Source organism: Zootoca vivipara, chromosome 1, assembly GCF_963506605.1.
Source record: "Zootoca vivipara chromosome 1, rZooViv1.1, whole genome shotgun sequence".
Lineage (NCBI taxonomy): Eukaryota > Metazoa > Chordata > Lepidosauria > Squamata > Lacertidae > Zootoca > Zootoca vivipara.
This window is the reverse complement of record NC_083276.1, coordinates 92,335,905-92,360,911: the sequence shown is the minus strand read 5'-3', so window position 1 is coordinate 92,360,911 and position 25,007 is coordinate 92,335,905. Positions and strand designations below refer to the sequence as shown.

At 40.3% G+C, this 25,007-nt stretch overlaps 1 protein-coding gene across 5 annotated transcripts in view; it reads right to left on the bottom strand.

The window, feature by feature from the left end:
- Positions 1-25,007, bottom strand: part of KALRN (kalirin RhoGEF kinase) — a 516,150-nt gene that overhangs the window by 176,976 nt on the left and 314,167 nt on the right. For all 5 annotated transcript variants that reach the window (XM_035129213.2, XM_035129243.2, XM_035129224.2 and 2 more), the window contains exons 11-15: positions 24,692-24,883; positions 16,833-17,002; positions 11,489-11,663; positions 8,064-8,259; positions 6,180-6,346 (exon numbers count right to left, since the gene is read on the bottom strand). In XM_035129213.2, the coding sequence (XP_034985104.1) occupies positions 6,180-6,346; positions 8,064-8,259; positions 11,489-11,663; positions 16,833-17,002; positions 24,692-24,883 (900 nt within the window). The remainder of the gene's footprint in view (positions 1-6,179; positions 6,347-8,063; positions 8,260-11,488; positions 11,664-16,832; positions 17,003-24,691; positions 24,884-25,007) is intronic.

Sequence of the window (25,007 nt, the reverse complement as noted above, 5' to 3'; positions counted from 1 at the left end):
CTCCTGTAGACGGAACCATTTCAATATAAGAAAGTTTTCAAGAATTGTAATTGCTTTTGCTGCAATAACTGGTTTTAATTCTGACTTTCTCTGCACCGATCTAAGGGCCAAACTACACATGATGTTTATGACATACTTTGCCCCTGAGTTAAAGCTTTTGCTTTCATAAATTGCCAGTGTGGGGAGTATGATCAAACCCTTCAACTCTTTGTTTCCCTCACTGTAGTCTTGATCTGTATAAGCCCTGCTTGCCCCACACCTACAATTTATATAGGGGGGTCATTCTGACTGAGACAAATTGAATACCCTCCCCCCCCCAAAGGCTATTGCAGATGTGGGACTCCTCATTCAGACTGAGACCATGGTGGACAGCAAAGGGATCTGATATGCCAAGGTCCTGATATGGATTTGACCATCCGTTATAGCAATTTGTGCAAGAAGAAGTTTACACTCTTGAGAAAACTATGTGATAAACATCTTTTTCTTTGGCGATCACTTGTAGCAGAGTAAGATTGTCTTCCATAAACACAGTTTTAACAATGAGTCTGTAAGTGACTGTGGAGGCCAATTCTGGATTCACACGTCCTTCCACAGTGGGGACATTGGTTTCCGGGCGGCTGGGTTCCGATCATGGTGTGGATTTGCCAAGTGTGCCTTCCTCTTTGCACGTTTCTCCCTTGCGTCCTGAGTTCAAGTGTCTTCAAAGCCCATGACACCTTTGATAAAGGCTGTTCTCCAACTGGAATGCTCGCAGGCCAGTGTTTCCCAGTTGTCAGTGTTTATACTACATTTTTTTAAGATTTGCCTTGAGACAGTCTTTAAACCTCTTTTGTTGACCACCAGCATTACGCTTTCCATTTTTAAGTTCGGAATAGAGTAGTTGAAGACGACCATCAGGCATCTGCACAACATGACCAGTCCAACAAAGTTGATGTTGAAGAATCATTACGTCAGCACTGGTGATCTTTGCTTCTTTCAATACACTGATATTAGTTCACCTGTCTTCCCAAGTGATGTGTAAACATTTCCTCCTGGGCCGCGTTCAGTAAGTGGGGGGGGAGGGGTGTTCAGACCCCTGGGCTCTCACTTGTGGGGTGCCTCAGGGTTCTGTCCTCTCCCCCATGCTTTTCAACATCTACATGCAGCTGCTGGGAGAGATCATCAGGGGGGTTGGGCTGGGTATTCATCAGTATGCAGATGATACCCAGCTCTACCTCTCTTTCAAATCAGAACCAGTGAAGGCGGTGAAGGTCCTGTGTGAGTGTCTGGAGGCGGTTGGAGGATGGATGGCAGCTAATAGATTGAGGTTGAATCCTGACAAGACAGAAGTACTGTTTTGGGGGGACAGGAGGTGGGCAGGTGTGGAGGACTCCCTGATCCTGAATGGGGTAACTGTGCCCCTGAAGGACCAGGTGCGCAGCCTGGGAGTCATTTTGGACTCACAGCTGTCCATGGAGGCACAGGTCAATTCTGTGTCCAAGGCAGCTGTTTATCAGCTCCATCAGGTACGCTGGCTGAGACCCTACCTGCCTGCAGACTGTCTTGCCAGAGTGGTGCATGCTCCAGTTATCTCTCGCTTGGACTACTGCAATGTGCCCTATGTGGGGCTACCTTTGAAGGTGACCCGGAAACTACAACTAATCCAGAATGCAGCAGCTAGACTGGTGACTGGGAGCAGCCACTGAGACCACCTAACACCGGTCTTGAAAGACCTACATTGCCTCCCAGTACGTTTCCGAGCACAATTCAAAGTGTTGGTGCTGACCTTTAAAGCCCTAAATAGCCTTGGTCCAGTATACCTGAAGGCGTGTCTCCACCCCCATCATTCTGCCCGGACACTGAGGTCCAGTGCTGAGGGCCTTCTGGCAGTTCCCTCGCTGCGAGAAGCCAAGTTGCGGGGAACCAGGCAGAGGGCCTTCTCGGTAGTGGCAACCACCCTGTGGAATGCCACCCCACCAGATGTCAAAGAGAAAAACAACTACCAGACTTTTAGAAGACATCTGAAGGCAGCCCTGTTTAGGGAAGCTTTTAATGTTTAATAGACTATTGTATTTTTAATATTTTGTTGGAAGCCACCCAGAGTGGCTGGGGAAACCCAGCCAGATGGGTGGGGTATAAATAAATTATTATTATTATTATTATTATTATTATTATTATTATTATTATTATTATTACACATCCTTTATATCCAATTACTCCAAGTTTCAATTACTCATTGCCTTAACATCCAAGCCAATGGCATGCACTGTTGAAAACAGAAAACTTTCCTAATGAAAGAGGGAAGAAAAAACAATTTCAGATATTTCCAGGCACCATTATGTTAAAATGCAACCATATGTAGGCATTCTTGAGCTCTCCAGACTTTCTACTGTATCAGCAAAAGTTGAGTTGAGTAAGCACCAGGTATTGGTTGGTGGCAGCCCACTCTTCCTCTAATCCTAAGAGCAAGGGCAATTTGGTAATGGATTTGAGACCATCCATCGTCTTAGATGCTCTAAAGTGAAAGGGAAACCCATTTGGATCTGGACTAGAAACTAACAACAGGCCAAAATCAATATAAATTCCAATTTCACTAAGTGATTTTGATTATGACTCATCCCTCAGGAAGCCAAATCCAGCTGCTTTATGACAGGGCAGTGATATATTTAAACCCAGCTCTTTCCAGGAAAAGCTATAGCTGTAATAATTCACAGGTTAATAATCAATTGACTTTTAAAGTAGTCACCTGAACAAATAAAATGTGTTTTCACCATGGGCTTACTGTAAAGCATTGGAGTGAGAAAGGCTTCCCAATAATGTTAAAGAAACTCTAAAGAAACTTTAATGAACCACAGCTGTTAACATCTCTTTTGAAACAGTTTGAAAGTTCACTCCTAAATCAATGCACACTTTGTTTGGGCTTTAGATTACTCTGCAGAAGTTTGTAGATGGTTGGAGCAGACTATGGAAATAGCATGACTCATCTGCATCTTTAAAAACAATAATTCATTTAAAAGGAAATTTTGAGGCAATATTTTAAGGCAGATAATATATATTGGTATATAGAGAGTTTTCCAAGCAAGAATAAGAATTAAAATCAGAAAGTGAAAGGTTCAGAATGAGTTACAGATATAAACAAGTGCCATAGATTTTTCCCAAGAGTCTTATGACCACCGTAATGTCTTCCACGTGGAGCTGCCCCTGAAGACAGTCTGGAAACCTCAGCATAGTTTTAAATGTGAAAACATTGTTTTCAACAGGTGATTGTATTACGCTAATCATATAACTTCAGTGTTACAAAAAAAAGGCTGTTAGTTGTCAATATGTTACAAGGAGAGAAAATGTTTCTATTCCTCTGCTTCCCAGTCTCCTCTTAGCTGCCAGTAGGCTGATTATCCATTGGCCCACACAAGCAGCCACACATATACATTTATTTTATTATTAATTTAAAACACATTTATATACTACTTTTTTGCTTTAATAGGAGGCACTCAAGGCAGCATGTGACAAAATAAAATCCATTCTGTCATATGGATAGTGCTGTTCTATTTCCAGAAACAAACTCTAGACATTTTTCTGGTTATGTTTGCTAAGCAATGAAAGAAACCTTCTTCAAACACACACACACACACACACACACACACACACACACACACACACAATATCTGCCTTTTTCCAGCTCCCCACTCAGCAGTAACATGTGTTTAGTGCTCAACGTGGTGTTTTTTAACAGTAACAAAATGTTCCATATCTGTGTATCAGATAACGCTATGGGTTACTGTATTAACATTTGTATTAACATTTGTATGAATATTTGCAGTTTCACAGCAACTGTGTTCAGTACTTTACCTCGCTGAAAGTACTTTCTGAATACTTGTTCCACTAGGACAACTTTGCTTGTAATAAGAAGAGAACATATCCTACTGGGCAGAACAGAACAATGCATCTCAACCAAACAATATGTATGCTTCAAAAACAATGAAATGATTTCTCAGAAAAGTGCACTATAGAATCATAGAATTGTAGAATTGGAAGGGACCCCAAGGGTCATCTAGTCCAACCCCCTGCGATGCAGGAATCTCAACTAAATCATACATGGCAAATGACTATCCAACCTCTGCTTAAAAACTTCCAATGTAGGAGAATCCACCTCTCGTGGGAGTCTGTTACACTGATGAACAACACTTTACTTCAGAAAGTTGTTCCTGATGTTTAGTTGGAATCTCCTTTCTTGTAACTTGAATTCATTGGTTTGGGTCCTACCCTCCAGAGCAGTAGAAAACATGCTTCTCCATCTTGAAAGTGTCCATACTAAGTACTCCCAAATATTTCTTTTTTTATAAATAATTTTTATCAATTTTTCATTAATAACAATCCAAAGGAGGCCACATTAATACAATACCAAATCATAACAAATCAAAATACAATCAAAAGAGCCAATTAATCAGTTCCGAATTCAGCATTTTTTGATTCCCGTCTTCCGGCTATCAGGAGTTGATGTTATTCCTTTGCCCTGTGCCAATTCTCTTAATTAGTCCAAATACAACAATTCTGATCTTGATCCTTTATTTTAACAGCCACTGGTATGATGACTTTTGTTCATATTTAGCAAATCTATATCCATTAACTTGCAAAGGGAATTTATTTCTTGTAGTTTTCTGTGTGAAGTATTTGTTTACATTCTTCTTTTCCTTCATGTTGTAATCAATCTATCCTCTTCAAAATTGCCCCTCCCTCGAGGAATTAATTCTCAGTACGCCATAGGTTCCATTTTGCCTTTCTAAAACTGAAAGTATTCCAGCGTCCGGCCGTGACTCCTAGTTTATTTCCAGCATTTATCTTCTTTAGTCCTTTCCAATTTACTAACGAACTGATGTCTCACCAAAAATGTAATGAATCAGAGTTAGAGCCCTCTCTAGTAGGCAATGTCACAAATCATCACAGTATTTCACACAGTCTATTCTTTCCAGTACTCCATAAAGAACATTATAGTTTTGTTGAATCCCTCTTGTATTCCATATATAGTTGTAATCCATTAGTAATTTTATTCCATTAGTAATTAATTAATTAATTAATTCTTCAGTGAAGGCTTGCCAAATCATAGCAAAGCAAATATAATGTAAGTAGAAAACAAAGGCTTCCCCGTCACTTATGTAGCAACCCAATCACGACAAGAGTCCTCTCCAGATCAAAACCTTGGCACTCAGTGGCTGATTCATTTAGCAGGTTACAATTCTCCTTCATCCAGAGCACATCTGTTTCTTAAGTCCAAATTCAGATCCATCTTAAAAGAAACAGAAGTACCTCTGCTCATGGTGACCACGTTGGGGGGTTTCCAATACGTGCAGTACTATGCAATCTGTGTCCCTGCCCCCACATTCCATCAGAGCGAGAGGCAGTTATTGGACGATCCACAAAAGCTTGCAAGGAATATTACTCCCAGATTATCCTTAATAAACTGCACAGCTGGTGTCCGCTGTTGTGGGATCTGCAGTTCACCATGGTGACAGCACCAGAAGTCCATCACCAAATATTTCTTATCAGAATGTCAGTTAGGAAGAAAGTATGTAAAGCTGAAGGGAAGGGCTCAAATGCCATTGTCCACAGTGATAAATTGAAGGTTGGTTTACAAAAGCAGTTAGATGGATTGAGGAGCTTTAGACTTAATTTTCCAAGCATGAAGGGCTTTCAGTCAGGCCTGTCACCCATATCAAGCTGTTGAATGATGGAAAGCTGGACAGAAGAGGACCATGAGCAACACAAAATACCAATGCCCTGATCCAATTCAAGATTCTTTGGGTACTTGAGCTGTTACCCGTGGTACTGTCTACTGCACAATTTAATTTGTCCTACACAAAAAGAGGTCTAGAAACCTGCTTTTGAAAACTAAACTTTTCCATGATCTCAGCCTCTGTAGTAGATATCAAAGTCCATGCTTACATCAGAAACGTAACTATGCATGCAACATCTGCAGATCTGGATATTATTTTCTAGTGGAGATCCTATAGAATGAGCAACAAAGGTTTTTTCAAATAAAATATATGTGGAAGCTGCTAATTCAAGTTGTTTTTGAGAAAAAAACTAAGCTAAATACCACCCAGGGAGTTTAACACTTTCAATATGTCGCAGCTCAGCATGTCTTGCAGAAACATTTAACCCAACACAAAAACAGACTAATGACAATGGTGAAAAGCTCTGACCTGCTTGACCTCTGCCTGCAAGTGTCGGAGCTGAAGGCACTGCTCCAGCCGCTTGTGCGTCTGATCAGCACTGAGTTCCAGCTCATGTTGCTTCTCATGAAGAAATTCCAGCAGTTCTTGCACTTGGGTTGCTAGATCAATATCTTTTTCACAGATCAATTCAATGCCTGTAATGAAAAAAAATTCCTAAGATGGAACCGTGGACCTGCTCCTAACAAAAGGGAAAAGGTGATAGCCTGGAAAAGTGCTGTGACTTGTAACAACCACCTGAACTTTTCTGTTGGTAATTTATTGTAGATAAACCCATTCACATTTACAGATGCCTTGTGAAGCACCAAGAAATCAGTTTGCTAGTTGCTCAAATCTAACATATCTGCAGCGGGTGTCTGTATAGGAAATGTGTTGTGTAGCTACCAAAATGTTATTCTTCCAGCTGCAGCTTCTCTTCCCCATGGCCGTCTGAAGCAACAGGTTTGCAGTAAGTAATCTCTCTCAGCCTTTCAGGGATGCAATGTTTAACTAAAGAATACTGGTTACTTTTTCAAATTAAGGTGAAGAAAAAAGCTCTTTCTGTCTCTTATACACCACTGATTTTATGAGAAAGAGAGAGTACAGACTTACTGAAATTCACAGTAAATATCCTTTTGATTCTGGCACATTATAAGAGAAGATTACACACCACATTGCAGAAAAGAAAGAGACAGAGCCAAAGAAAAATAAACCTTTTTTATGTTCTGAACTCAGGCTCGTGGGTTCAATGTGACCATTTATGTGTGGCTTTGTTCAATGCTAACGACAAGAGTCTTGGTTTGCAGTCAAGATGAGGTACACTCTGCCCACCATATGCTCCCAAAAGTTTTCTTAGTATCCAGACTCCAAGTAAAGGACCATAAATTGAAAAGCATAGTATATAGAAAGGTTCTGCATTCAAACCCAGTTAAAATTTCCCTGTGTATTTTACCTAAGACAATACATTCAAAGCAACATAAAAAGTAGTTCTGTTAATACCAGCATTTTAAGAATTCCCAGTTTTGTCATCGTATAAGTGGCTTAAAACTGTTTGACATGTGGCAAGACAGAAAGGCAAAATCATTCATCACAGGGGAGCCAGCTGCCCTTTGATATCCTAGGCCCTTTACTGATTGCCACTGATGAGTTATCACAATCAGAAATACACCAGCCGTGTGTGTGATTGAAAATTGTGAATGCAGCCAGATCAAAGACATGTAGCGAAGTCAAGCATAATAAATGCAGGAAAAGTCCTGAGGACACAACACCATATGCAGGCTAATTATAACAAATGTGTGCTGTATCTAGCATTTAAAAAGAACCTTCCTCCCAAAGGGGTGGATAGATTACTATGCCCTGAATGTGAAGTTCAAGAGCCATTCTATCTTATTTAGTAATGAAGATGTCATTTTGTTTGGGCCCAGAAACTAACTAGCGATTTTCACTTCCATGCAGTTTTCAATACCGCAGGTTTCAAGACCATATCTCCCAAGATGGCTATGTTTCATATTGCCTCTGCTAGCACTTTAATTAGCTGGAGAAGTTGTAAGTGAAAAATTATCCCCTAGATAAGCAGGAACATTCCCTTACCTCCATTGTGTAACTAACTGGGCTGTTAGTTAGTTTAGAATTAACTAACTGGGCTGAAGCATAAACTGCATTAAGCTCTCTGTATTACTCCCAAGCACAAATCCCATGGAAACAGGGCAGGTACGGAAGAGTAGAAACATCTTCTAGGCTTCACTTAATTAGGCTTCACTTAATTTCTCTTGGTTGTTTTATTTCCTCAAGAATACCTCTTGTAGATGTGAAAGCATGCTAACATGAGCCTTAAGGTATAAAACTGGAAAGTAAAAATAAATGTATGCCACTTACCCGAAGCTTGGACTTCCATGATGTACTGATGCAAATCTTGCCCTTGCTGGATGACCTCAAAGGTCATGTTGTTCATAGCCAGCTTCCGCTCTGTGTGTCTCTGCAGGCGCTGCTCTGCCAGGGTCAGGTCCTCAGTATTGAAATCATTCATTTGCCTTAGCAAGTCCTCATTCCAGGCATCTAACTCAGCTGTTACCTTCAAAGTAAAAGGAAGCAATACAGAATAAGCATTATAAGCCATCAAAAACATGGTTACTGAGAAAAATAATCTAAAACTGCTTTGTTCTTTTCTGTAATTACAGTCTATATTTCACAGCCCAGCAGATTTAACTGGTTATTATATAAGATACAATGGTGTTTGGAAGTAAGAAATGTTTTACAGAAGTGCATAAAATAAAGATATATAATGTTTATGATATTGCATAAAGCAAAACGATGTTATGTTTATTATACCAGAATCTTAGAGGTAAGATCACTTTGGACTGGAAGTTGTGGGTAATTGAAGAAATTGCCCAATTTGGGTATTTTCAAACATCACAAAATCATTACAATTTAGCTGCATATGAGAATAAATATTATTATTATTATTATTATTATTATTATTATTATTATTTGAATTTAGATACCACCCTATCCCCGGAGGTCTCAAATCCATTCACAGAAAAGATAAACTGATCTTCCTTAGGATAATTTTATTTTGCGAGAAGCTTACCTTCACGTAAGTGGACATAGGATTACAGCCTATGTGCACTGCTTAGGGAGCTCTTTAATTAAGTGGTTTATAAATATTTCTAAAGTAATAAATGGGGCTGATGAAGTGGAGACATCACTGGGGTAGCCAGTATGGTGTCCTCCCCAACTGTTGTCGGACTACCTCCCATTATTCCTGATCATTAGCCATGCTGGCTGGGGCTGATGGGAGTTGGAGTCCAGCAAAATCTAGAGGGAACCACGTTGGCTAACCCAGGCCTATTCTTGTTTTATGAATTCATTGGTTCTCACCATGTGGATAGTGGTATCTGATTAGTGAGCACTGGTGGAGTTTCTAGGGTTATTGTACACAGTTGCTTGGGGTAAAAGGGAAAGGTAAGTTGGGGAAGGGAAGTGATGACGAATGGAGGAAGCAACAACAATATGCAGCAACAACAAATTCACTCCTCTAACCATGTGTTGTAGCCAAGGTTTGTTATTGGCTGTTGTTTGTGGTTAGTAGGGAAAGAGCTTCAACGCGAGTCCAGGTACAGACAACACACTAAGGACATATCTCAGCCCATGACATGAGCCCTACAGATGTGTCATGGTGGTCTGATCCTGAGGAAGAATGGGAGAAGCTCGGAGAGCTGGACAGCCCTGAGGAAGGTATTAGCGAGAAGAGGACCCCACAAAGTGCCAGAATCCAGAAGGAGCTGGTAATGTGGAGGATAGAGAGTAAGATCCAGGGGAGAGTCCAGGCAGATTAGCAGAGAAGTGTTCTGCTCCAAAGCCACTGGGCACCCCTAGTCAGATCCCTTCTGTTGTGGCACCTCCTCCTATCAGTGATGAGGTTCCTTCAGAGAAGGAAGCTACTGAGGGTAAATCAGATGCTGAGTGCAAGCATAAACAGAACTTGCAAGCTGAATCCACCTGGAGGAGTGTCTCTTTGCTTCTCCAGCCTCAAGACTCCTGCAGTTTGTTGCACTTAATGATGTGCCCACCCATCCTTCAAAAGAAACATGCAGGGGGCACACGGCTTGTTTGAGCTAATCCTCGTGCACATCTACTGCACCATGGAACACTGCCTCGCTTATGTACTCCTCTGATTTAAGCATTAAAGTCTTTGGAAGAAAGTGAGCTGGGAGTTCAAGTTCTTCATCTGGTAGTGAGGGTCACGACAGTGAAGTGCAATAGTAAAAAAAAGCCTTGTTGTTGTTTAGTCATTTAGTCGTGTCAGACTCTTCGTGACCCCATGGACCATAGCATGCCAAGCCTAGGGAACAACAAAGCAGCTGCAAACTCCTCTCCAGGAGCCCACACATTATTTCTGTCCCAGTAAGCCATAGTTCGACTTGCCATGTCATGTGAGCATTGACAATTTACAGTTCTTGGAAATCCAAGTCAGTATAACAGTAGAAAGTAAATGCGTGAGTGCTGCTTTCAATCAGCATCACTAAACCTGGTACAGAAATTACAGAGATGGGATTTCAGAAGGTTGCTTTTACAGATCTTCCATACCGCCCCCCCCCCCGTTTGTTTCTGTTCTTGTTTTTTATGTTCTCATTTTTATGTTGTGAACTGTCCTTTGATGTTTGAATGGAGGGCGGTATGCAAATTTAATAAATAAATACGAGTAATAGTAATAACGGAGAAACGGCTTGAGTTGCAGGAAAAAGAATTCAGGCTCTTGCAGGAGGCGTGTTACTGACAGTACTATTGCCATAAAAGCCTTCTTTTTCTTCCTTCCTTTTTTAAATGTCTCTCCTGACACAGACAAGGCAGAGTACACACATGCATCCTGATTGAATACAGTACAGCCAGCATGAAACATAGCACCCTTGTGCCCACTCAAATTCTGTTCCTATTGAAATCAAATCATTCTTTAATGGCAATGATAAATGATTTTTTATAAAAAAAAACTTCCTTAAATGCTTCACAGTTCAAATGTTGGGTTAAATTAATTGTATGAAGAACAGCTGCTCTAAGATTCATGCTGAGATTCATGAAGAGTATTTCCGTAGCAGGGAAGTGAATGGAGTAGTCCTGCTCCCTCCGGGTCCTGATTCCATGGGGCTTATTTCAGTAATTTCAAGGATAAACAATTTCAGAATACTAATAAAAATATTTTCCTGCACATGTTATTCTTCCCTGCCAATAATATTTGTTAATATAGTCCTGTCACATGAACATACAAATTCCCTCTTAAAGTGCAAAGTGCAAACTGCCAAAACTAGGCCCCATATATATATATATATATATATATATATATATATATATATATATATATATTCGGTTTGGGTTCTTTCCTTTATTTCTGAGGTTATTTTCCCTACTTGAGGTCTAGTAATTTTCAGTATTACTCTGAAGGTCAACTTTCTGTTTTGATTTGTATCCATAGCTGTCCCCATGAATGTTGAGGTCAGTATTGGAGGTCCTGCTCTGTGCCCTTTCACCATGATACAGATAACAGGTGGGCACAAGGGAGGTTTCTGTTGTGGCACTAAGGTTAGGTAATGGCCTCCTGAAAGAGCGTCCATCTCCACTCATCTACTTCAGCTGTCTATTCTAAACTACAGAGTATACATTCTGGTCACATTGAATAAATGCATATAAGGCTAGGAAATGACTTTAAAACATTATCATAAAACAAACAAAAACTGATCGTCCATCTCTTCCCACCCCAATTTTCCCCAAAGGCTCTTCCCATTCAGAGTATTCAGCGCAACCCTTACCTCAATGGTGTACTGTTCAAAAATTCGGAGCTGAAGGAAAATGTCTAGCTTAATCTTTCTCTCATGAAAGAGCTCTTCCATCTGTACTTGGGCTTCATCAAGCTGCTGGAGGACAGATTCAATGTGGCTGATGGAACTATTGTGCGGCGTTTTATTGTTAGAGACCGCTGAATCCCTGTGGTAAAGTCAAAGATAAATGGTTAAAAATGCAGTGTTGAAAAAGGTAATAATAAAGAACATTAAACATTCTCAGTTCTAAAAATAGCTTGAAAAGGTTGGGGGAAGTTTTATCCAGGATTCACCTCATTCAGTTGCTGAATGGCTGCATTACAGAATGCCTGCATTACACAGTGATTGTATGCATCCTTTCATATCTGGTGACATTATGACCTCTGTGCACCAACAAGGAGTTGGAGAGAAAGGAAAAGGGAGTGAATGGTGCATAAAGTTTCTTGAAGACTCTGACTAGTAATCGTCCTTGATTTTATTTCAAGTGAGCCCAATTCTCCCACCAATACTGCTTCTACTAGCATGCTGCGCACAACACTATTTGCTGAATTCATTCAAGTATCTGCCTATTTTTAGATTGCATCAGAATAAACTGTATATTAATATGCAGGGACTTGATATTTCTCATTATTTCCTACTTTTTTTAAAAAAAACCTGAAACTTTATCATGTGGTCACAACAAGGAGCTCAAAGCAACAACAAAACCTGAATAATTTCAAAATATATCTCAAAGTAGAGTGAATTAAATTATGACTTCAACAAACATTGCCATTTTTAAAATACTATGATAAACAAAACTATTTTTTTAAAGAAAATCCCCATCAGAATAAGAAGATATGTACTTATCCTATGGTATCAGGTTTCGTTATGAACTCCTCAACACACACACACCCAAAAAAAGTTCATATATATATATATATAGGCAAAGAGATTTGTGTGTGTGAGATTACTTTCCACCACTAAATTTGTATTCATCTGAGGGGAGGGGAGAAGCATAGCACCATCTATTTTGTTACAACTGCTTGTAGCAGTACCACTAAGGAGCACTAATGGAGTTTGGCGAGCAGGCCAAGTCTGCCCCTGCTGATGTTAATTTTGTATGGAGCAAAGTAGGTTGTTCTTCTTTCTGCAAAGTATTGCTAATTGCATCTCTCTCACTTTGCTCTATAGAATTTGATGGGACCCATGGACACTCAGAACTCTTATTTGCATGATATTGTCCTGGGTTCTACTTCCTAGTGTTATGTCCCTTGCCTCAGGATCCCAGTTTTGCCCAAAGGAAGACTCTGACTTGAGGAGGATCCCTCAGCACTCAATTCTTCACTTCCTTGGCCTGAAGACATAGCTCTTCCATTATTCTCAGAGTCAGAGGATGATCCCCCCCCACAGCCTCTCCTACTCTTACCACCATGCAGGAGCATGCAATTGCAGAACATGCTGTAGGCCCATTAAATACTGTAAACAGCTCCCCTGGGGGAGTTGTACCCCTGGAATATTAAGTTCTGCCAGTATTTTTAGGGTTTCAGGAAAAAATATGCTGAGACATCTTCCTAAACTCAGCAGGAACCAGCGGGAGCTGCCCAAGGTCTTGCTTTGTCTTGCTTTACCCTGGATTGCAAGAGGTTCTGGTATTTGTTACCACTTCCACTGTGAGCCTGTAGGCCCAGCAGAACAGGACACTTAGGACCAATAGAACCAATTTATACCTTAGTGGTAGGAATGTGAGAGCAAATTTAAAGTAGTTTTTTTGTTTTTGTTTTAACCATGTTTCAATAATGCATGGATCAAGGGCCAATGGCATGATTTCTGACCAGCTGATCAATGCTAAGGGCAAATGCCATACCACATTAGGTAAAGGTAAAGGGACCCCTGATCATTAGGTCCAGTTGTGACCGACTCTGAGGTTGCAGCGCTCATCTCGCGTTATTGGCCGAGGGAGCCAGTGTACAGCTTCCAGGTCATGTGGCCAGCATGACAAAGCCGCTTCTGGCGAACCAGAGCAGCACACGGAAATGCCGTTTACCTTCCCGCTGTAGTGGTACCTATTTATCTACTTGCACTTTGACGTGCTTTCGAACTGCTAGGTTGGCAGGAGCTGGGACTGAACAATGGGAGCGCACCCCGTTGCAGGGGTTCGAACACCGACCTTCTGATCAGCAAGCTCAGTGGTTTAACCTACAGTGCCACCCGCGTCCCAATTTATCACATTAGATCAAAGCAAATGTGCCATATTTTGTGGGGGTCCCAGTTGCAAGCTGAAAAAGTGTATTTCAGCTATTTTTAGTGGCAGGGTTACATGATTTGTGAAAAGATAGTTCTTCTTTGCCCACCTTCAAGGGAAATTTGGGGTGGTGCTGACAGTCATTAGTGTTCTCCTGTCCACTGATTGCAATATCAAAAGTGAGAAACTAACCCCCCCTTTCAATTTAATTCATTTATTAAATATTTATAGATTTCTGCAACCAGTAAAAAAAGTTAAATAGCAGCAGTGATATTAAAATAGAACAAAACAGAAGGAAAAAACTCAAGCATCTATACATACATGTGAACTCATATCATGCACACATGATGACATATATCTATCACACTGGGCACCTTTGCTATGGACAATTACTCTCCACAGATGTTGTTGCAATGGACACAATTACTCTGCAAATACCAATGTTGTTTTGCTTATTTGGGGGAAATTAGAAAAACTAATTACAGTACAGTAAATAGCAATCCAAAATTTTTTTTTGGGGGGGGGTTATTTGCACAAAATGGCAGGTAGAAAGTAAAATGGCTTTGCGACATGGTTCACCAGTATTCAGCAACACAGAAGGATCAAGGTGATTGATTCAGCATGAGGCCACACAAACCCACACTGCCTGGACGATAAGCTTGTTGTTGTTGTTTAGTCACTTAGTCGTGTCTGATTCTTTGTGACCCCATGGACCAGAGCACGCCAGGCACTCCTGTCTTCCACTGCCTCCCATAGCTTGGTCAAACTCATGTTCGCAGCTTTGAGAACACTGCTTAGCTATAAGCTTAGCTGCTAGTAAAGAGATAGTGACAGAGAGTCTAAAGGGCAGAGAATTTCCTTATATGGAAATTTAGGGTGGGTATTCAGAAATGTAGTGGGTATGCCAAAAACACCAGGAAGGGGGAAAGTTCACATGCAAATAGCAACATTACAGATCTTGTGATAGCCTTTGCCAACCTGGTTCTGGGCTACAGCTTTCATCAGCCCCAGCCAGCACAGCTGTGCGGAGGGGAGCTGCAGTCCAAAACATCTGGAGGTCATCAGGTTGGTGAAGGCTGATATAGGTAAACAAGATCTGACAAATATGAAAAGTAGAGGGGGGGAATCAAGGAGGGTGGAAACACAATAAATACCTGTCCCCAAAAGGAGAGAACAGAAACAGCTCCCAGTACAGAGACACAGTGCACATCTGGGACACAATGGTATTTCAGGCAGTTAATCAGAGACAGATTAATCTGTCTCTGCTTACTGCTCGGATGGTCCAACTAACCTTCAGCTGAGGCTTATCCTGGCTGGATCCAATTCCACCCTGGATTCATAGAAACCTGCCCCAATAAAGTTGAAAAGTAAGGTGGGGGAGTTTCCTTTTGGGATGACACAGTTTTGTGCTTCCCACAAGGTCTTGACTACTCCAAAAGAGAAAAATAGCAAATATGGCTGAGAAGCAGTGAGATGGGCAAGGAGGCAAGGGTAGTTTTCATCTAAGGCTGAAGAAGTGCTCCTCCTGTAAGGATACATGAGTTTGGAGCACTCTTGGAAATCAGTGACATGGAACAGTGAACTGAAGAAGAGCATTGAACAGCCTGAGAGGTAATTGACCAGGTCCCAGTTATATGAAAAAGAATGTCTGAAAGATATTGGCTCTGGCACAAAATGTGATCTCATTAAAGCGAGCTGGACATTATATGTTAATTAATTCAAGTACTTGGCCATTACAGAAATATTATAATTTTCCTGCCTTGTAGAGACAGGGATATAACAAGGAGTCTTTGGCCAGTCAGATGACTATATACTCCTCATGAGGAAAGGTGGATCCAGTTCTCAGGAAGCAAAAAAAGTAAATTGAATTGGAGGAGGGTGATTGCTGGAGAGTGCCTCTGCTACTGCACCGTGTTAATTAAAATTGAATAAGGGTTGACTTGCATGACACTTGGTAGAAGTTATGCTAAGTTTAATTCACAACAGTGGGCAAGCTGTGGTGCAAAAGTGGACACCATTAATCATACTGTCACCCTTTATGCACACGTGCACTTCTGTGCCCCCATGACTCAGCCATGAAAATGGTGAGAAAGCACTATATGCTAGAATACCCACATTTAATCACATGAATGGCAGTGGCACGATGTATGAAAACCACAGGAAAATTACAGTACAAACACTCCTCTCGTTCTCCAGGTTAACAGGGTTGCAAATGGAATTTTTTCTGGAAACAATTATCATGAAAATTAGCACTAAACTTCCACTAGATTCTGCTTGGTGGCTTTTACATTGTATGAAACGTCACATAAAACACATAAATTATCAGGAAAGGAAATGTCATGAAAATGAAAACAAGTACTGTCTGAATACAGGCTGAGTCACACCATAATTTATTGTTTATTTTATTATTTTCATTCGTTCATCACCTCTTAACCTGAGTTCTCTAGGTTCTCTATAGCTGGTGATGCTATAGCTGGGGTTCTCGGGGCAATGTACTACTTAAACCAACAAAAAGAAATTAAAACAAAAAAATCAGACCAACCAGACAGATATAAACTAAAACATCCATCAAAACTAAAATTCATCCATCAAAACACCCCATGGGGCAAAACACACAACCATGATGATAACAGCAGACACACTGTTGCCAGTAGCAGGCACTATGTGACGATACAAATGCTCCACATGCAATCACAGATCCTGCTAAGACACAAAATTCCAGCAGGAAGTAAAATATTGCATTCAGTGTTATTTGAATCTACGCATTTTGCTCAGTAGCTGCCAGACACTGCCTAGCAGGCGTAAGCAAATAAATCACCAGGTCTCACCTCATAACAGTTTAACAATATTCTGTAAATATCTACTTCAAAAATATTTATACAGTAACCATTTAATCACACTCACTTCACCTTATCTACAGTTCTTCTCATCCATTACACACAGTGGCTCAAAGTGATTTAAGACTATTTTTACCTGTCTCTACAAATCATTCATTGCAGTTTCAATAAAATAAAATATTCTGAATTGTAGCAGGGCAGTGATTAATTCTCACATTAAATTCTAAGTTACCCTGCCTCTGTTCATTGTGCCTCTGATGCAGTGTGATGAACTTACCTGAGTTGCTGGATTAGATCTTCACCTTCTTTGATTACATTGAGGGTTGCATCGAGGGTAGCTGTTTGCTGCTGCTGGAACTGCTTAATGAGTTCTTGAACAGCATCCACTGAGTCAGCACAAACATCTTCCAAGAGCTCCTTCTGCAGGTCTTCCATCCATGTCCACAGCTGTAAAGGAGGAAAGGAACACAAATGGAAAGACATGGAGTGGGGGGAGGAAAAGCGGGAGGGAAGTGGGGGGAGAAAAAGGAAGAGATTGAGTTTTAACCCTTTAATCCTCTAAAGCCAGCTCAAAGAGTATTAATCAGAGTACTACAAAGCACACCCTGTCAGATGCTAAAGGACACTGAAAATTACATGTATTGAACAACTAACGTATTAGATGAAGTAATCTGAAATCTCATATTAAAATGAACGCACACTATGAGCACATATGGAATGTGCTGTAATTTACTGCCTTTTTATTAAGAAGATAATCAAAATGTTAAAATGTTATAATACCCCATCAACCTGGATGAATACTAGATTCATATAAGCATATCATATTCTGAAATGTATGGAATATTAAGGTGTAATTAAGAAAAGCAGACTCCAAAATCTTTGTGGTTAACTTTCAGCTATTTTCTGTTTCCTTTGTGCAGAAGCTTAGCTTATGATCAATCTTCTAAATATTGACACCATAAAATAATAAATTCACTCCTCCTACTTTACGAATGGAATATATGTCTCATTAACATATCTTACCTGAATGTGATACACATTACAGTATCAACCTACGAAAGAGAATATTACTCCTTCAATCAGAGCTGGCCTGCCTATGCTGAGGGGTGAAGCACCTGCCTCAGACAGTGCTGTGCCCACCCCACCACAGCAGAACTTGGAGGAGCGCCCAAGTTCCTGCAGAGTTTGGCAAGAGCATTGGGGTGCAATGGGCAGGGGCAACCTTTTCCCTCATTACCTCTCTGCTTTAAAAAACAACAACAACAACAACCTTCAGGACTTCATGCCACATATACGTATGCATATAGCACCATTTGCCCCTTAGTCTTCTGTAATGCACTTCCCCAAAATCTACTGTGGCCAGTGTGGCAATCAAAAAACCATTTGGAAATTGCTGTCCTAAAGAGTCTGTAACATTCTTTGTGGCCATATCAGCCACGCTTTTGCCAAAGTCATTTCACAACGTGCAGCATAAATCTGATAGTGTGTGAAGATTCCTCCCCCCGCCAAACATAATAAATGTATTGATTATAATTCTATCCTACTATCCCATTGCCCTTGAGGAAATTAAATAATGAAGTTTATTTTTCTCTCCAACAGAGTCCAGATTGATTCAATAATTCAAAGCTAACTAGTTATTTGTCCAAATTGTTTAGTATACAGAAAGCTGTTCATCTTCACATGATGAGTAATGTGAAAAATGATAGGCAGCCCTTAACTCCCAAAGTCTGCACAAAAGCTACCTAAAACATATGGGGCTGTTCTTTGAGGAAACAGTGCAAAAATTGTATTAAGAGAGACCTTATAAAGGTTTCCCTCAATATACATAATTCCCACCTCAGATCAGATTGGTTATTCATTCAAGAGCTTTATTTTCTCTCTATCCATCCATCCATCCATCCATTCTATTTTTGCCCTGCTTTTCAAGCAAGTATCACTTAACAGAGTGGCTTGCCATAATTGAAAAGCATCATAAAGTTGCAAAATAAAATTTTAGTGATGCACCCCCCTTCTGTGGGTGTAGATACCTTCTGCATGTGGTTTCATATTTCCTGTTTGATTATGTATTGCACTATTGTGTTTTAATATTTGTAATATTGTATTGATATAATATTATTTTATTATATTTATTTGTACTGTAAACCAGTGATTTATTTTGTTTTTAAATGTGGAGTGGTCTATACATGTAATAAAATAAATAAATGAAATATTCATGGTAAGTGTAGGGGGAAATCCCACAGCTACTGATATTTCTCCCAACTGGTGTTTGAGGTTGTACATATGGGATATGAACGTATAAATATGTGGTAAGAAACTTTGGAGATGTAGATTACACATCTGGCTATCATACAGTAGAATTAAGGATTCAATTTGTATACCACAGTGAAAAGCAGCACTGAAGTGATGGTGATACGTTATAGAAGTCATGTTAGTCCTAGAATGGAGGAGGAGGAAAATAAGTTTGAGAAAAATAAAAAAAATTCCTTCAGTAGCACCTTAAAGACCAACTAAGTTTTTATTTTGGTATGAGCTTTCGTGTGCATGCGCACACGAAAGCTCATACCAAAATAAAAACTTAGTTGGTCTTTAAGGTGCTACTGAAGGAATTTTTTTTATTTTACTTCGATCCAGACCAACACGGCTACCTACCTGTAACCAGAAGTTTGAGAAAAGAAAATGATAAATTCAGTGCAAGGACTAAGATTTGCTCTTAGCTAGTTATTTTCATGTGATGTACATCTAAAGTACTACTACAGATGATGCAAGCTGAACTCTTACGCATTCACAATATACTCAAACAAATCAGGTCAAGATAGCATCAGAATCTACATTAACAGTGTTTATTCCTAGTGCATGACCTTTTACAACAAGGATTTGCATATTTAAAAACTATTAAACTGTACATCTTCATTGACCGAGAAGGTTTTAGTCCCCTGGTCTTCAGTTATGTCTGCAAAATCCCATTACAAAGAATCTGTGCTGTTAAGAAGAGTAAAAATATTCCAGAAACAATTTGTAATCAAAATGTGATTTTTGATCATTTTTCATTTCACAGGATCCCCATTCATGTCCCAAGCAAGCCACAAACAGCAAGCAAAAAACAAATCATGGTTACCACGAGCCAGGTTTAGGATATAATGACAAGCTGGATTCTAGTTTGTCTTCTGATAGCATAGCAGTTACAGGAAGTGAGGGGAGTGAAGTGCAAGCTTTGGGTGTGTTACCAGCTCAGTGTACAGCTACATTAAGTCATAGTTTATGTGTAATATGGGGACAAGTGACAACTTTTAGTAGGTAAAATACACCCCAAATTTGTAGGTAAACAATTCAACAGTGATTAGTTGATTGGAATTATTATGTCATGAATGGAACCTAGTGTTTCAAGTCTAAAAAGCATTGAATCAAAGTAGATTACGGCATTCAGTATATGTACAAAAAAGGGCAAGTGGAACTAGGCATCACAGCACCTCCTCAGTGGCTTTAAGTAAACTGAGGAGGCAGTAATAGTACTGCCTATTTAACATACAGGGGCCTGGTAGCATATGGGATGAGGCTTAGTGCAGTCTTCTGAGCCACTTTAGACTTTGTCTTATCTATTCTGAGGCTTCCAGTGCATTCCTCTCCAGCACAAAGCCCTCCAGAGAGCCAAGGGAGGTATTTCTGTCTGCTGTATGCACAGATTTGGGTTAGGTTCCAAAAGACAGAAGACAGAAGAAGGGAGGTCAAGTACAGGAATCTCCAAAGCAACTCCAAAGCATGATAAGTTGCTCAGAAGGAGGAACCAAGCCTAAGACAACAATTATATAAGGCTAGCCAGGCCCTTGTTTGCTTTGGCAATAAATCTGCTTCTGCTAGGGCCGAGCTACCATTATCTGGGTAGCAGTAAGAGAATAAAAGACCACGCAAATATCTCCTCCATAGCCACCCTACTGGCAAAGAAAATAAGGAGCCTGAGTCCTGCTGTCAGATTCTCTGATTCAAGCTTTCCAACACCTTACAAGAGGATTCTGGACCTGCCCTGGAAATGGTTTCACTCTAGCCGACAGTTTTTTGGGCAAAACAAGAATCCATCTCACAATGTAAGCTAAGACATTCTTGAAATAAACAGATATTAACTCAAAGCTATTCATCATTAAAGTAAGGCCTCTTTTGATGTTTCTGTACAAGAATGATGTCCTTGCATCATAGGGAAAAATTGTAGTGCTTATAATCTGATGTTTCAGATTTTTTCATGCACCGAATTGATATAGCTAAATATAACCTCTACTCAAGGCAAATATGCTTAAGGCAGCTATGCTTGCATCAGTTAGCATGCCAAGGTCCAAAAAAAAGTGTGTGATGGATTCAGAGTTCATCCATCCCATAATATTAAATTGTGCTACTGGGGAGTCAGATGCTCATAAATTGTAGCTTTACAATGACTGACAAAAACATGTTCCTATCTAAAATAATATTTTAATTTCTATGTCATTATTAATCTGGAGGTAATTAAGAGCAGACACTGTCAAGGGCAAGCCAAATTCCATGCTTACTTTACAGATGCAATCAGCATTAATATAAGCCCTCTTCAGAAAAACTAATGCTGTGTGGACATGGGGGGCAGGGGGTTGCTTCAGGGATGATCACCCTAGCTGCACCCCCTTATTGCCACTCCAGTTACCCTCTATGAGATTTGGGGGGGTGCTGCTGAAGTGAAGAGCATCCTGAACTCATTGAGACTTTCCATGCATTTTAGAACCCCCAAGTTCTAAAATGTACAGAGGTTTGTCCTCCAACTCATGGAAGGCAATTGGGATGGAGACAGAGGGACAGAGCTAGTGCTCCTGCCCCCACAGAACACACACCCCACATGCCAGATTTAACACTGAATCAGTCTGCCTGAGGAATACAATAGTTTCTTATTTTTAAATGGTGATAGGTTGACAACAGAATGTGTGCTTCTAAGAGTTCCAGTACCCTACATTGAAAAGGAAGTGATTTATTAGGCTGTCTGGAAGAAACCATGAAGTTCCCACTCTTTTTGCTGCTTTGAAACATTCCACAAATCCTCAGTCAAAGGATGTAATTTCTCCAGCATCTATGTATTTTCCTTCTGCTTTGTATTTTCATTGGCTAAACATGACACAGGACATAATCCTGGGAGATCTCAAGTGCTTTATGTGACTTCCTCACCACTGTCCTGGAATTTCAAAAGTAAATCATTTGTGACAATTCTAAATCATTCTGCAAAAACTTTTTAAAAGGTTAAACAAAACATCCTACCAAACCAGCTTTTCTTATTTTGTCCAAGCTTAGAATTTCAACTTTGTACTTGATAAAATAACACCATCTTGATGCTTTTGATGAAATACCACCATTTCTATGGCATCATCTCTACACCAAAGGCCTAAAGACCAGCCAACATAAAGGAAAGTAGATGTAAAAAACTATGCACATCAATAAGGGTAGGATAGTTTATGCATAGAACACTGCATTATCTTTTGGGATAGCTTGCAAATGTTATGCTCTAGACCAGGGATAGGCAACCTAAGGCCCGGGGGCCAGATGCAGCCCAATCACCTTTTCAATCTGGCCTGCGGACGATCCGGAAATCAGCATGTTTTTACATGAGTAGAATGTGTGCTTTTATTTAAAATGCATCTCTGGGTTATTTGTGGGGCATAGGAATTCGTTCAATCCCCCCCCCCCGAAAAAATATAGTCTGGCCCACCACATGATCTGAGGGACAGCTGAAAAAGGTTGCTGACCCCTGCTCTAGACAGACTGAATTAAAATCATGAAACCTATGTGCAGTCCATATTAGTTGTACTCTTTTCGTACACTTTTCTCCCTTAACATGTTCAGTGCATTAATCTAAAAGTGTATGGCCTAGGAGTCTCAGATCACAAGGGTATGTCTCCCACCCTTTCCTCCAGCCCTCAAACATTTGAAACTTCCAAATGATATAAATTATACTCTCACATTGTTCTTAGGTTCCTGTGACTGAAAACCAGCTCCTCACACCCTTGAACAAGTTACTTTTTCTAGACAACTTCCCCTACCAAAGACAGATTAGAACCTAATAGGTAAACACTATCCCTACACTGCTCCAAGTGCTATTTTTTAATTTTCATTTTACTCACAGGTATCAGGCTAAGCCATTACAGTATTGTCTTTTAATTATTTTCCTACTCCAGATGGTTAAATTTTACCTACCCAGGATCTTCCTTATCTCTCTGATCTACAAAGTAAGATCACCAGACAGTAAGCAGAGACAAGACCCTGCCAGAGTAACAGTAAAGAAGAGCAGTACATTTCCAAATGGCAATTATGAGCCCACACATATTCCTCAACAAACTATTTAATATTTACAACAGACAAATCTTAAGATTGTGGGGTGCCTAAGAACTGTGGTGTATGTGTGCATACACAACTGTTACTGCATCATATGATAAGAAGTTATGCGCTAGCTGAATATGTGGGTAAAAAGGTAAAGGTAAAGGGACCTCTGACCGTTAGGTCCAGTCGCGGACGACTCTGGGGTTGTGGCGCTCATCTCGCTTTACTGGCCGAGGGAACCGGCGTTTGTCTGCAGACAGCTTCCCGGTCATGTGGCCAGCATGACAAAGCCGCTTCTGGCGAACCAGAACAGCACACAGAAACGCCATTTACCTTCCTGCCGGAGTGGTACCTATTTATCTACTTGCACTGCGTGCTTTTGAACTGCTAGGTTGGCAGGAGCAGGGACTGAGCAACAGGAGCTCACCCCGTCGCGGGGATTCGAACCGTCGACCTTCTGATCGGCAAGTCCTAGGCTCTGTGGTTTAACCCACAGTGCCACCCGCATCCCATATGTGGGTAGACCAAACCAAACCAATAAAGAGATACTTGATTCATAAAAAGAATGCACATTGTCTTCCATGTCCCATCCATAGCTAAAAGTGCTTCATACCATTCAAGATGCTGAAGAGAAAGACCCATGCACTGCAGACCATTTCCTTTACACTAGCTTATCTGTGACCAAATAGTTTGTTTGCTCAGGCTCCCCTAACTCTGCAGCAGCTTATTACAAATTACTTGTTTGTAGTACATAATTCAGCTAATACTGGCAAAGCCTTCAGCTCCTGCGAGTGTCTTTATGGATCAAGAGTGCTGTGGCACACAGATGCTACAGTGCATGGAAAAACAATAATTCAGATTAATCCTTTCTCCTCACAGAATAAAACTTATCTTCCAAAGGCACACACTGCTGAATAGCCTTTGGTCGAAAGGGGAAAAATGTGAAGTATGCGTTAATTGCACCCTCAGGGGCCTCCAATTTCAACGCCCTGTCCTCTCTGCTCCTGCTAGAGTGTCTTATCTTTGCACATTTTTCACTTGAACTAACACAGCATTTAGTCTCGTTCTGAGCAAGCAACAGAAAAACACATGGGAACATGCATTTTGGGCCCATTTTAAATAGTATGAAAAGTATAATAATCTCTGATCATAATCTGAATTCTTAGTTAGAAAGTTACTAGAAATAGTAAAACAGATGCTTCATTATAGTGAAATTCCTCAAGCAACACTTCTACTCAGTTATGCCTGTGATTATAACAGATATTCTTTTAAAAAGAGCTCAGACCCAATGCAATTAGTATAAATTGTACATTATTACAATTTAATTATTATGAACTTGGTCACCTTGCTCTCCTCTCATGAGACTGCTGTAAATTTGCTTTAACAATATTTTATCACTTCTGTAATGTGTTTTTAATGTTGTACACTGCCCTGGGCTCTTTTGATAAAGGACATTATAAATCAAATTAACAACAACAACAACAACAACACTTTTCCTGGGATTTACATTAAGCAAATGAGAGGAGAGAGAAAATGGCATTTTTGCAAGATACACAATTTGTCAATGTTTTCTGAGTTTTCATGCTGTACATTTTACATTCAGTCTATTATGGCTTAAGCAACGTAAAACTTTCTTGAGTGTTACGGGCTTTGCAACATCAGTGAAATATCAGCAGTCACTTGTGTGATGGCAAAATTCTGTGCTCCCCTGTCTCTTGCCTTCTGTTCTAAGTCATTGTTGCGGCGCCCCCTGCAGCACCCTCTCGGCTCAGCGCCCAGTGCGGGCAAACTGCTCTGATCACACTGTAAGCATCTTACCTCTTTGGTATGAGTGTGGAAGGATACAGACATGTCCAAAAGAAGCTTCCTTTGCTCTACTCTTCTGACAAAGTCCTGAATCCGCACTTCCAGATGCCGTGCTGCCTTGTAGATCTCTTCAGGGTCACACTCTCCGGTTTGAGCCAACTGCTCTGCTGCTTCCAGTAACTTGTCTGCATTAGTATAGGTATTCTACCAGGAAACAGAGCAAGAAACAGAGTGCAAGTCACACAAATGTGGCAACTGAAGCTCTAGCATGAATATTTACACTTCCGAAATGCAGGAACAGAAACCAGCATCTTAAAATGACAGCAGT